We start from the raw sequence: 11,171 nt of genomic DNA on the forward strand, positions 1-11,171 counted from the left end.
CTCCCCACTGGGAAAGCTCTTGATCCGAGTCGTATTCCCAGTCTTTGTCCATGTTGACAAAGGCCCCCTCCTCCTCAGTGTCCGACAGGGGCAGGCCTGAGCCGCCGCCTGCCCCCAGCCACTGCCCACTGAGGGCCTGGTCTTGCAGCCAGCCGGGCAAGGGGCTGGGGTGCTGTGAGTTGGGGTTCACCTTGTCCTCCTTCACGTCTGACGTCGTGCGGCGCACAGGGATCCCGGGAGCTGCTTCCTCCCGCGAGAGCGGCTCTGGCGGGACTTGGCTCCCCAGGGCCCCGCGCCCCTTGGATACCCCCTGGCAGGGCAGGGCAGGGCTCCACCGTGTCACAAGGGCCTCCGGGCACCACAATGTCCCTCATCATCCAGGGCCCTGACACAAGGCGCCTGTGTCACAAAGGGCCACACCTGGCACCCCTTTGACAGCTACAATGAGCACGATTTCCAGATGGAAAACAGAAGCTATAGAGACATTTGTCAAAGCTGGGAATAAAAGTCAAATATACCAAGAGTTCTGGTTACTGCACTTTGGGGTATGCCCAGCCACTGCCCTGGAGGGATGTCTGCTGAGATAAGGAGATGGAACAATCTCCCAGCAGGACTCCCGTGGAAGGCAGCTAACCTTTTGCTCATGGTGAGAAAAGACAGACCCAGAATTCTCTGGGTGACCCTATGCAGATCCTTTGTAACCCATTGGCCTTTACCCTCTGGCACCCACCCCCCGTATCCCTGTAAAAGCTAGCCCTCTGCCCCTGTGTGACAGAGAGCTCTCATCCCTGGCTCCCCTTCGCTGGACCAATAAAATCTACTTCGTGTGGAACAGCTACACGGGCCTCTCGTCTCTCTCTGGTCTGGCCTGGAGACTGCCCTGCAGAGCTGAGCTGAAATCACAAGCTGATAATCACTAAAGAGCTGACAGCTTCTGCACGGGCCCTCCTAGCCAGCAGCTGAGGGAAGACACTGGACCTTGGGAAGGTGATTCCTTTTGGGACCATTTCTCCGGACTGGTTACCTCTTCCTCGGTCAGAGCTACTGACCCATCACCAGCTGTAATACTGCACCAATTGCAGAAACACTCCACTGTATGTTGGAAGTCTCTTGGAGACCACTCTGGGTTTGAGAGGAGGGAGGTCAGGGTGAATAGATGGGAACTGTGGGTAGGAAGATGAGAAGAATGACAGGATTAGACATCCCCATGGATAAGTTGTGTGGCGACAAGCAGAAATAGGCTTCATTTCCCATTACCAGAGGGTAAAAATTTGAAACCCAATGGTAAATTCAGTAGCAGGGGAGAAATTCTGATTTTTTTCTTTTCTGATTATATCTCCTTGCTTTCTAGAGGTGGGAGCACAGAGACAGGTCAGGCTCTGAAGTACATTCTTCATAAGGGTTTCCCTGGTGGCAGAAACTCAAGTGTCCCTGAAGTCCTGATCATCATTTCAGATGGAAAGTCCCAGGGCAGCACTGCAATGCCTGCAATGCAGGTGAAGGAAAGACACATCATAGTTTTTGCAGTGGGAATCAAGTTTCCAAGGTAGGAAACTCTCCAGAGTGGGAAGTAGACACCCAGCTAGCCAAATGGCAAGTCCTGGTGAGTGATGGGTCATCTTGGGCTAGATACGAATTTTGGAAAGAGAAAAGGTGTCCTAGTTTTTGCCAGAGCAGAGTACAGAGTAATTTTTTTTTTTTTTTTCTGTAGCTGGGGGGGCGGGTGTGGTTGTAGGTGTGTCTAGGAGATAATCCATACCATTTTGTCATTGCCAGGGGCAGGGGAAAAGGACTCTCTCCCTTCAGAGAGAGGAAGGGTGGTGGACAAAACAGTCGGTATTGAGACAAACTTTCCAAGTAAATTGATTTTGTCTTACACCTTTTGTTATTAATATTGTTATTGCTGCTGTTACTGTTTGATTTCTCATCTCATTTCTGTTCTCAAAAATTGTTCTTACCTCAATCCATGATCTTTGCCTTTCGTGTTTCCAGCTGGAGGTTAGAGGGGAAGCAAGTGTAGACCTGGTTTCAGTGAGACCACTAAATTTGGGAATACCAAACTTAAACCATGACAAAAGGGAGTTTGCAGGGCAATGCAGGCATGGAGGAAACACTGACTTGGTGGCTGATGTAGGAGGAGCACTAGAGTTGATAAAGGAAACTTCCACTGAGTAGAGCTACGCTACTGCCTGAGACTAAACATGCCAGGATTTTGGAAACTGAAGAGTGCCATGGTTTTGCATCAACTCTCTATTTGTTGCACAGGGTTGGTTTTGATTCTTAATTCTTTGTGGGGGAGACTGAGCAGCTGACCTGTCCCTTGCTTGGCAGGTGGGAGGAGCTGCATGTGCTGGCCAGTGAGCCCCCTGAGCGGCACCTGCTCTTTGCTGGAGATGCTGATGATGCTGCCAACGGCCTGTACAGCACCTTGAGTGACCCTGTCTGCACTGCCACTGCTCCAGGTGACCCTGCTGGCCCCACCTCCGTGCCCATGCTTTTAGCTTGGACCATGGCACTGAGTGAGGAAGATAGGGCAGTGTCAGGAAGCATACAGGGGAATTAGCAGGTGGTGCACTTCGAGGCAACCTGCTTCTGGTGCCCAAACTGGATGGCATGCTCTCCAAATGCCTCCAAGCTGCAGAATCCTAAATCTTTGTGCATCCTAGTTCTCCTCTGAAAGTGGGAGTACTGGCTTTTGCTCATGTGACAGGGGATAGAGGGCTAAATGCAGTTGTGTTAAATTTTCTAATGGACTTGGCTGTGTGTTAAGGGCAGGCACCTGGGGCTTGCAGGAGTTATAAAGGATAGAACTAGACTGCTCCAGAGGTAGCAGAACATCAAACACATGAATGATAAAGGCACCAAAGAGGCTGAAAAGCTGTCATTGAACCGTGAACTCAGCAGTACGAGGTTTGTAGCAAATCAGAGGAGGCTGAATATTTAGCTCCCTGGAAAGTAGAGTAGGCTGGTGAGATTTTCACTGGGAAATTTCTCCTCTGGGGTCTCATGGAGGCTGTTGGAAGCTCTGCCCAGTCTGTTGTTGTCAGGTAGTTGAAAATGGCTGTCTGCTCTCACAGCCTTTGTATTTTCAGGAAAATTATGCAAGTTTGCCTTTTACTTTGCTACAGGCTGCAAAGTTGAGTCCCACCCTTGTGAACGAAGGACCCTGGAAACTGTGAAAGAACTGGCTGGCAACTATGTGTGTTGGAAAGGCTCAAAGCAGCCCAATGCAGTGCAGGCTTCACTGTGCCCTTTCATCAGGTAAGCTGGACACCCACATCTCTAAAAATGCATGGGGCTGAGAGATAAGAAATACAGTAATGAGGCTTTTATCTGACCTTGACTGTTACTGGGATGAAGATCCCTCAGAAGACTGATGCAAGCATGGTCTCTAGTCCTAGGAAGAGTCTCTGCTCTGATCATTGGCTGATCTGAGAAGCAAGCAAACAAAATAATTTTTTTGAGTCTTAAAAATGCATCCATAATCTTTAAATGTAAAGATTACAGCTGAATTCAAAATCAAAATGGTAGATTTGATGCAATTATGTTTTTCCTTTTGCCACCTCATTTAGAATGGACTTTTTTTTTAAATACTTGTTTTGAAAACCTGTGTTTTCAAAGGAAAATTTGTTCCATTGAAAACACAGTAAGGTCAACCTTAAAGGCACCTTGTTAATATTTATATTTAAATTCCTGTTTCAGGTGGAAGCGAGTCTTGATAAAACACCCATCCAGGTGCTTCCGAACTGTATGTCCAGGTGGGAGTTTGCTTTTCCAAAATTTTAATTTATGAAGCAGGAGAGGTAATAACTAAAGAACAAAAAGACAGGTGTTTGCTTTCACTTCTCAAAAATTTTGTTCTGAGTGAGAGACAGTGGTCAGTAGATATTTAATCAATTTTTTTGTTTCTCATGGGTATCTATGACCAGAGTTCTTTTGGATTAAAATGTCTCCCAGTAATTTCTCCTCCACTTGAGGAGCTGGTGAATCCTTGGCTGTTCATGTCCCAGGGGCAGAGTCTTGCACTGTTTCCCAGTGCCTGCAGGGAGTCAGTGTTCTCCAGCCAGAGGAGCACGCAGTGATGCCTCCAGTCATACACTTGGTACCATAAGCAGCATCAGGTTAGCAGGGAGCCTGACACATGATGATCACCAGCCTATTTTTTGGCTGTTGAAATAGCTGTGGTCCTTCAGTCCTTTTTGCAAGTTCAGGTGACAGCAGCTTTATTTTCTTTATCAGTACAACACTGTCTAAGCAGCAGACCAGACCCTGACCCCTTCATTGCTGCTGTAAATCTGGCAGGGCACAGGACCTTTAGCATTTCTCTGTTTATACGAATATGGTGTCACTGGCATTGTTCCAAATCAAATGAAGTCACAGTCTGGTTTGCTTTCTTGCTATAGCCTGCTGGAGACCCATCCCAAAAGGAAATTGCCATGGAGGTGAGAGTACACATGGCGCTGTGTTAGTTCAAACTTGTAGCAAGAGGAGCAGAGCTGTGACCCTTTTTCCACTAATGGCGATGCTCACACTGGCAGAGGATGGGGAGGGGCAGGCTCCCTGCTGACTCCCTGTCTTTCTCTCCCCTGTCCTGTTTAGACCCTTGTGACTCCCAGCCATGCCAGAATGGTGGCACGTGTGTCCCAGAGGGACTGGACAGATACCACTGCCTCTGCATGCTGGGGTACGCAGCAGACGTCCACTGTGGTAGGTGTGAACGTGTGCTCTGTTTCCTTCCCTCTCGGCCGAGTCCTGCCTTCGTGGTGCCCTTTGTGCCACCGTGGGGACACCTGGGGTTGGGCTTTTCTCCAGAAGGCAGGCCGAGTTCATTCTCATGCTGATCCCAACTGTGTCAGGCCCAGTGACTGGGTCCTGCTGTTCAGACACCATGTGGGTACGGAGAGAACCAATATTGACAGTCTCACCCTGGCATGGCTGCCTTTGTGTCTAAATGCAGCTGCCATGTGATCAGGAGAACAGAGACACTGGGAGAGACATGGATGTGTCTGTTGGTCCCCTCCCTGCACACATGGGTCCAGCAGGAGCTCCTGGTTTTGGGGGTTCAGTGTAAAAAAAGCCAAAAACTCCTGATCATTAGAAAGCACCTTGTACTTACATTCCCCAGGACCAAGGCTCCCACTTCGAAGCATCTCAGGGTGTCATAGGTGAGGGTCTGGTGCTTGGACTCTCTCTCCAATCTGTCGTTGTGTCATTCAGAGTGTTTTGCCCACAGCACTAAGAGGGTGGAGTTGCCATTTCTGATTTGAAGTTTGCCATCCTAAAGTTCATGAATTCCCATAGATATTTCCTGTCTCTAAAGGCTTATATGGCATCCAACTGAAGCAAAGCCTGCTCCTGGCACATTTGTCCTCCAACTCATGATGTGAGTGGCAAAATGTTTGGGTTACTGGACACAATGTCCCCTCTCCACAACGCTTCCAGCAGGCCCCTGCAGGGATTGCCCTGCAAATGACTAATCGCCTTCTCCCTTTCCAGCAGCAAAGCTGAGCCTTGAGTGTGGTGTGGATCTCCTTTTTCTCATGGACAGCTCAGCAGGGGTCACACTGGAAGGGTTCCTGCGCTTCAAGGCCTTCCTCAAGAGATTCCTTCAAGCCATGGTGGGCCAGGACTCGCCAATGAGCGTGGGGGTGGCCCTGTACGATGATGATGTCAAGATACCCATCGAACTGGGCCAACACAAGGATGCATTCAGTCTCATGAAGAGTATTGATGCCTTGAATTTCAGTGGAGGAAGAACCCTGACAGGCAGAGCCCTGCAACACATTGCACAGCACGGTTTTAGGAGTACCCCAGTCTTTGCAGATGTGCAGGATGATCTCCCACGTGTGGTTGTCCTGCTCACTGACTCCAAGTCCCAGGATTCGGTGGCAGAAGCCGCTAAGTACGCAAAGGACCAAAATCTGTTCTTGATCGGCGTAGGCAACAGCTTCATGAGAGCAGAGCTGACCACAGTGACTGGCAATCCACAGCAGACCATTGTCTACTCTGACCCCCAGGACCTGTTCAACAGGATCCCAGAGCTGCAGAGAAAAATCTGCAGTGTGGGCAGTCCTGAAGGTAAAAGCGTGGCAGGGGCATTGTGGAACAAGTCTGCAAAACCATGCAGAGGTGTCCTGAATTTCATCAGGGAGGAGGGAAGGACAGAAGGATGAATGTCCTTGTTTTGGTTTTAGTCACAGATCCAGGGACTAACCTTCCGTGAGTGATTTTTGTGATGAATCTCTGCCTATGACTGTGAAAGGGACACAGATCACCCTTCAAAGTTGGTGATCACCAGTGTTGAATTTTGCCCACGATTTCCTCCCACTGCTGTTTTTCAGTCAGAAAGGAGTAGATGCATGTTCTGAGAGATACCATATTTGTGCTCCTTTCCACAGGCTGCCAGGCCCAGTCTCTTGACTTGGCATTTGCTGTGGATGCCTCGTCTGGAGTTGGCCTGGAGAACTTTCTGCATCTGAGGCGCTTTGTCAGGAGCAGCTGTTTGCACTTCGTCATCGACCGGGATGTCACCCAAATTGCGCTGGTGATCTATGGCAGCAAAGCTCACACTGTGTTTGCTTTGGACACCCACACAAGCAACTCTGCTGTTGTCCAGGCCATCGACCAGGTGCCTTTCCTTGGGGACTCAGCCTCTGCTGGAAGTGCCTTGCTCCATGTTTACAGTGATGTAATGACCGTGCAGAAGGGAGCAAGACCTGGTGTCAACAAGGTGGTGGTGCTGCTCACCAATGGAGGTGGCATGCAGGATGCAGCTGCCCCAGCTCAGCAGCTGAGGCACAACGGCATCTTAGTGTTCGTGGTTGTTGTTGGGGATGCAGAGAGGGACACGCTGCTGAGAGTTGCTGGGTCTCCCAGCTATCTGGTCCACATCTCCTCCTATGAAGACCTGCAGTATTACCAAGGGCTTATCATCAAAAGGATCTGTGAAGGTAGGAGAGCCTCCAGTCCACTCTCTCTGTCAGTGCCACCAGCTGCTGCTGTTGTAGGTTTTCTGATGTTGTACTGACTGAACTCGATACTGTCTTTTACCTTTTACAGATGGGGAAACTATGACACAGAGATCTGATGACTGTCCAAAGCAATCCTAGAGGAATAGTAACCAACTTCCCTAAGATTCAGTCCAGTGCGTGAGAGTGGGCATAGTGTGACTGGCTCTTTCCAGTCCTGCTAGGTCTAGGTTCTGCTTTCTCTGAAAGAAAAAGAAGTTTGCTCTTTTTCTGATGTTATTTTATATCTGTAGAATTTGCTGTGTGTTACTGTACCCCTGCAGTGTTGCTGGGGGGGGGCTTAATGGGTCCCTTTTTTGTGCTGGTCCCTGAGTGAGGTCTCTGCTCTCTTGTTCAACAGGTTTGTGACCAGGTGTTTGTAAAGTGGTGAGTCTACAACCTCATCATTCCCGTTCCTCCTTAATATCCCACTACTGCAGTTATCATGTAGGCTTTTGAGATTTTATTTGTGTTGCACTGTATTTAATCTTAAAAACAGAATCTGTCAATTTTGAAGCCTTCAGACTGTTAAACTAGGCCTTCAGACAAATTGTGATTAATCTTGTTTGTAGGACCAAATCCTTATCTTCAAAGTGGAAGGAAGAATTTCAAATATTCCTATAAAACTTGCATTTGTGAGAGGCTAAAAATAAAGGTGCACTTTCTTTGAAACTTAGAGTCCTGAATGTGAGTGCCTGTATTTTATGGAAATCAGCTTTTCAAAAAGGACAGCAGCCCTAGTTTGCAGACAGTGGTGGTGAAAGTGCTCCTAGTTAAAATACAATGCCTTGTTTTCTCATTCAAAATAGCCTAAGTTTAACATCTAGCTATTTGCTTTTATTATGTTTCAACATGTTTGTAAAATCAAACGGAGAAGCATGTTTGAGCTTCAGCACAGAGGTCCTTTTCATCTCTGGGCATGCCCGTGTCTCCTTCAGGCTTAGAAAGAGCTATAGCATCATCTCTTTGGGGTGAGGAGCCCCTCTCCTGGCAGGCTCTGCAGATGGTTTCTACCTGGAGCTTTTCAGCGTGTTTCTGTTGCAGTGGTACTTTCAGCTGTGTTATTACAAAAACAATGTACTGTACCTTGAAATTAGCTAAAATGCCAGGGGTGAAGGGGAAGAGACAGCAAGGTTCAAGGAGTCAGGGTAATAACATACCATTTCCTGAGACTGAATTGCTGCTTTCGTTTCATGTGCAGGTAATCACAGTTTGTACTAGATAGGCTGGGACCAAGGGCGATGTAAAGATAAGCCCTTCACTCAGTCTTCTACTCCCAAGTCCGAGGCTTAATAACAGAATCATTGTCTGTGAAAGGACTTCAAAAATATATGACTCATGAGAAACAGACCCTGCCTCTAGGTACCTGGAATATGGTATTAATTCTGAGGCTCAGCTGAAAAGAGTACAGAAAAAAAGGACCCAGGGTTTAGGAGAAAAGATCCCAAGCGTTAAATAGATATGAATCTGATTAATAGAAATACGAGTTATTGGGATCATCAAAGTGCAAGAACCTTGTTTAAGGTATGTTAACAGCAGGCTTGAATTCAGAGAAATGATTCCCCAAAGCAGGGACTGTGAGGTTATGCTGTGGAGCAGCCCTGGAGGGATGTGGTAGACACATGACCTGTAGAGCAGAGCACCATGGAGCAGCTCCCTGGGGAACAGCAGCACCTGGGAGATGAGCAGTGTGTCCAAGAGATCCAGCTCTCATTGCCAGTGGCTCTTCCAGCCCAATGAAAGTGGAAGTGTCCACCCTGGGGGGGGGATACACTATCAGGCAGGACCCCATCTCAGAAGTCCCATGATGACAAAAACGTTTCTGACCCCAGCTGGGTTCCCTATAAAATCCACCGGAGCTAAAGATTGAGATGTCTCAGATCTAGGACTGTCCAAGAAAAAATTCAATTATAATTTTGCCAGTGTTAGGTGTAGGTTGAGACTTGATGTGCACATATCTGTACAGTGAGAATGAGCACAGTGTGTGTTAAGCTGTAGAAAGCTGCCTGACAGGTAGGGGATGGTATTTGTATTCTTTCTTCTTCTCCTTTTCCTATTCTTTCTGTGTTTTTTCTACCCTGGAGCAAAGACTAAGGCAAGCAGCTCTGCACCATGTAGCTGTTGAGCAGAGGAATTTCACACCCTCACCAACACTGCAGTGGTGTTGCCAGCAGACTGGAAGCAAATCCCTCTGGGATGCTGCTACTTAACCTAATGTATTGGCAGCAAGGCAGCATGGAACACTGCCAGCCCTGCTGACAGCTGGGCTCTGTTGTGTTGAGAGGGTTGGGAAAGCTGTCACATACTTCATAACAACAGGGCTAATAGCTTGGGCTGTGCTTGCAGGCTGCTCTCAAACCTCCTAGAAAAGAAGCCCAGAAATTTTCCCTGTGTTGTTTTCCATTCATGCCATCCTCGCTTCCCAGCTGGCAACTTCTCCTTATTCCTCTCTAGTGGAAACTTTTGTCCTCTCTGGGGCAAAGTGAGGTTTGAACTTCAGTGGCATTTGGGATTGTGAACTTGTTAGAGCAGGGCATGTGTCTTGCTCTGTGTTGTCCATGTCTGGATGTGGGGAGTTTGGGGGTGCTCACAGCTCTGAAGATGCTCCATTTTGCTTTTCTGTGGTATGCAGCCTATCATGATGTCACTCTTTTAGACTTTACTAGGAATATTCTCCTCCAGATTAGGACACCTAGCAAAGCCATTCTGCTCTCTAGGTTAAAGTGTCAAGACAGGGTTGTGGCTTGCACCCTCTGCCATGTTAATGTTTTTCCAGTCCCATTAGCCCTTGATATCATGTTTTGCAGCATTCCTGATGGATGTGGGTCCTAGCTAGTAACACTCCAGAGATGCCTGAGCCTACTCCTCTGCTTATGTCTGTTGCAGAAGCAAGAAGCCCCGTGAACCTGTGCAAGCCCAACCCGTGCATGAACCAGGGCGTGTGCATCCTTGGGCCAGGGAGCTACCGCTGCGAGTGCCACGGCTGGGAAGGACCCCACTGCGAGACCAGTAAGGATCAGCTGGCAGCAGCCCCTCCGAACTGATCCCACATCTCCACCTCTCCCTGAAGCACAGAAGTGGCTGTAACTCTTGGACAGCTGTTGGGTGGCCAGGTCTTGGTCCTGAGGTGGTCTCTATCTTATGGAAAGTGGAGAGGTTTGGGGTGCTGAGGGGAGCAAGGGCTTCTCTCAAGAAGCTGTGCATTTTTACACATCCACTAAGTGAGTTGACTGTGAGGGGACCTCAAGAAGATCTAATAATTTTGGTAGCCTTCCACTCTGTTCTGTTCCCCTTTTCCCTCTGCCCTGCTACAAGAAAGAATCTTTCCTAGGCTCCCCAGGTGAAAAGACTTGACTCCCTTTCAATGGGAGGGAGCTGTTTCTGTTGGACCCCCTCCCTATTACTTTCAGTGCTGTTCATGGTGTAAAAGCTTCCCCATTGCCTTCCTTCTGTGCAGCAGGGGAGCAATGGCCAGGAGGTGGGGAGTCTCTGGCTCTCTAGAGGGGTGGGGGAGTCTCTGGTCCTGTGCCCATAGCATGAAGTTCTCAAGTTAAGTGGGTTTTCCCCTTGCCCAGTATTTTGCTTTTTACCTGAACCCAGAAATTCTGACTTCCAGTGGCCTCTAATATCTGTCAGCTAAGGCTAGGGGAATGCTTGTTTGGTTGTTGTGGACTGAGTGTGACCTTATCCCTTGGTCCTAAAGCCCCCATCCCACATCTGTGCTTGTCTTCTGCAACAGGAGTTCTCCGGGGTGACGCTCCGAGATCTCCAGCCCTTCCTCTGCATTCCCATGTGAAGTGGAGTCCAAGGGGTTTGCAGCACTTCTCCAGAGCCCTCCAGCACAGCAAAAGGCAAATGGATCAGAGGCACTGACACAGATGTGCCGAGGGCTCCAGTTCTCTGTCCAGGAACACTTTCTGCCACTCACAGGCATTGTCCAGCACAGGGACTGTGTTGAGGCTATTCCCAGTTCCTGTATTGCACAAACTGGGCTTCCCAGTGCTCTCTTTCTTTTATAATTGAAGTAAATACTTGTGTTTAAGTATTTCTTTCTGGCATTTTGCATTCCCTCATCCGGGTCTTAAGGTCGTGTGATTGTTTTGGGGTTTTTTTTAACAGATTTTGAGAGATCTTCGAGATAGCAAAAAAATATGTAGAAGTCAG

The 11,171-nt window shown here is 48.4% G+C and overlaps 1 protein-coding gene across 1 annotated transcript; it reads left to right on the forward strand.

Moving 5' to 3' along the window:
• Nucleotides 1-363: 363 nt before the first annotated feature.
• VWA2 (von Willebrand factor A domain containing 2) lies at nucleotides 364-11,054 on the forward strand. Its single transcript, XM_017728603.1, has 10 exons — nucleotides 364-395; nucleotides 1,352-1,546; nucleotides 2,332-2,462; nucleotides 3,129-3,261; nucleotides 3,703-3,758; nucleotides 4,600-4,707; nucleotides 5,500-6,078; nucleotides 6,399-6,950; nucleotides 9,894-10,016; nucleotides 10,747-11,054. The coding sequence occupies exons 1-10, from the start codon at nucleotides 364-366 to the stop codon at nucleotides 10,878-10,880; spliced, it is 2,043 nt and encodes a 680-aa protein (XP_017584092.1). The 3' UTR covers nucleotides 10,881-11,054.
• Nucleotides 11,055-11,171: the final 117 nt, after the last annotated feature.

The sequence above is a fragment of the Corvus brachyrhynchos genome, unplaced genomic scaffold (assembly GCF_000691975.1).
Source record: "Corvus brachyrhynchos isolate BGI_N302 unplaced genomic scaffold, ASM69197v1 scaffold783, whole genome shotgun sequence".
Taxonomy (NCBI): Eukaryota; Metazoa; Chordata; class Aves; order Passeriformes; family Corvidae; genus Corvus; species Corvus brachyrhynchos.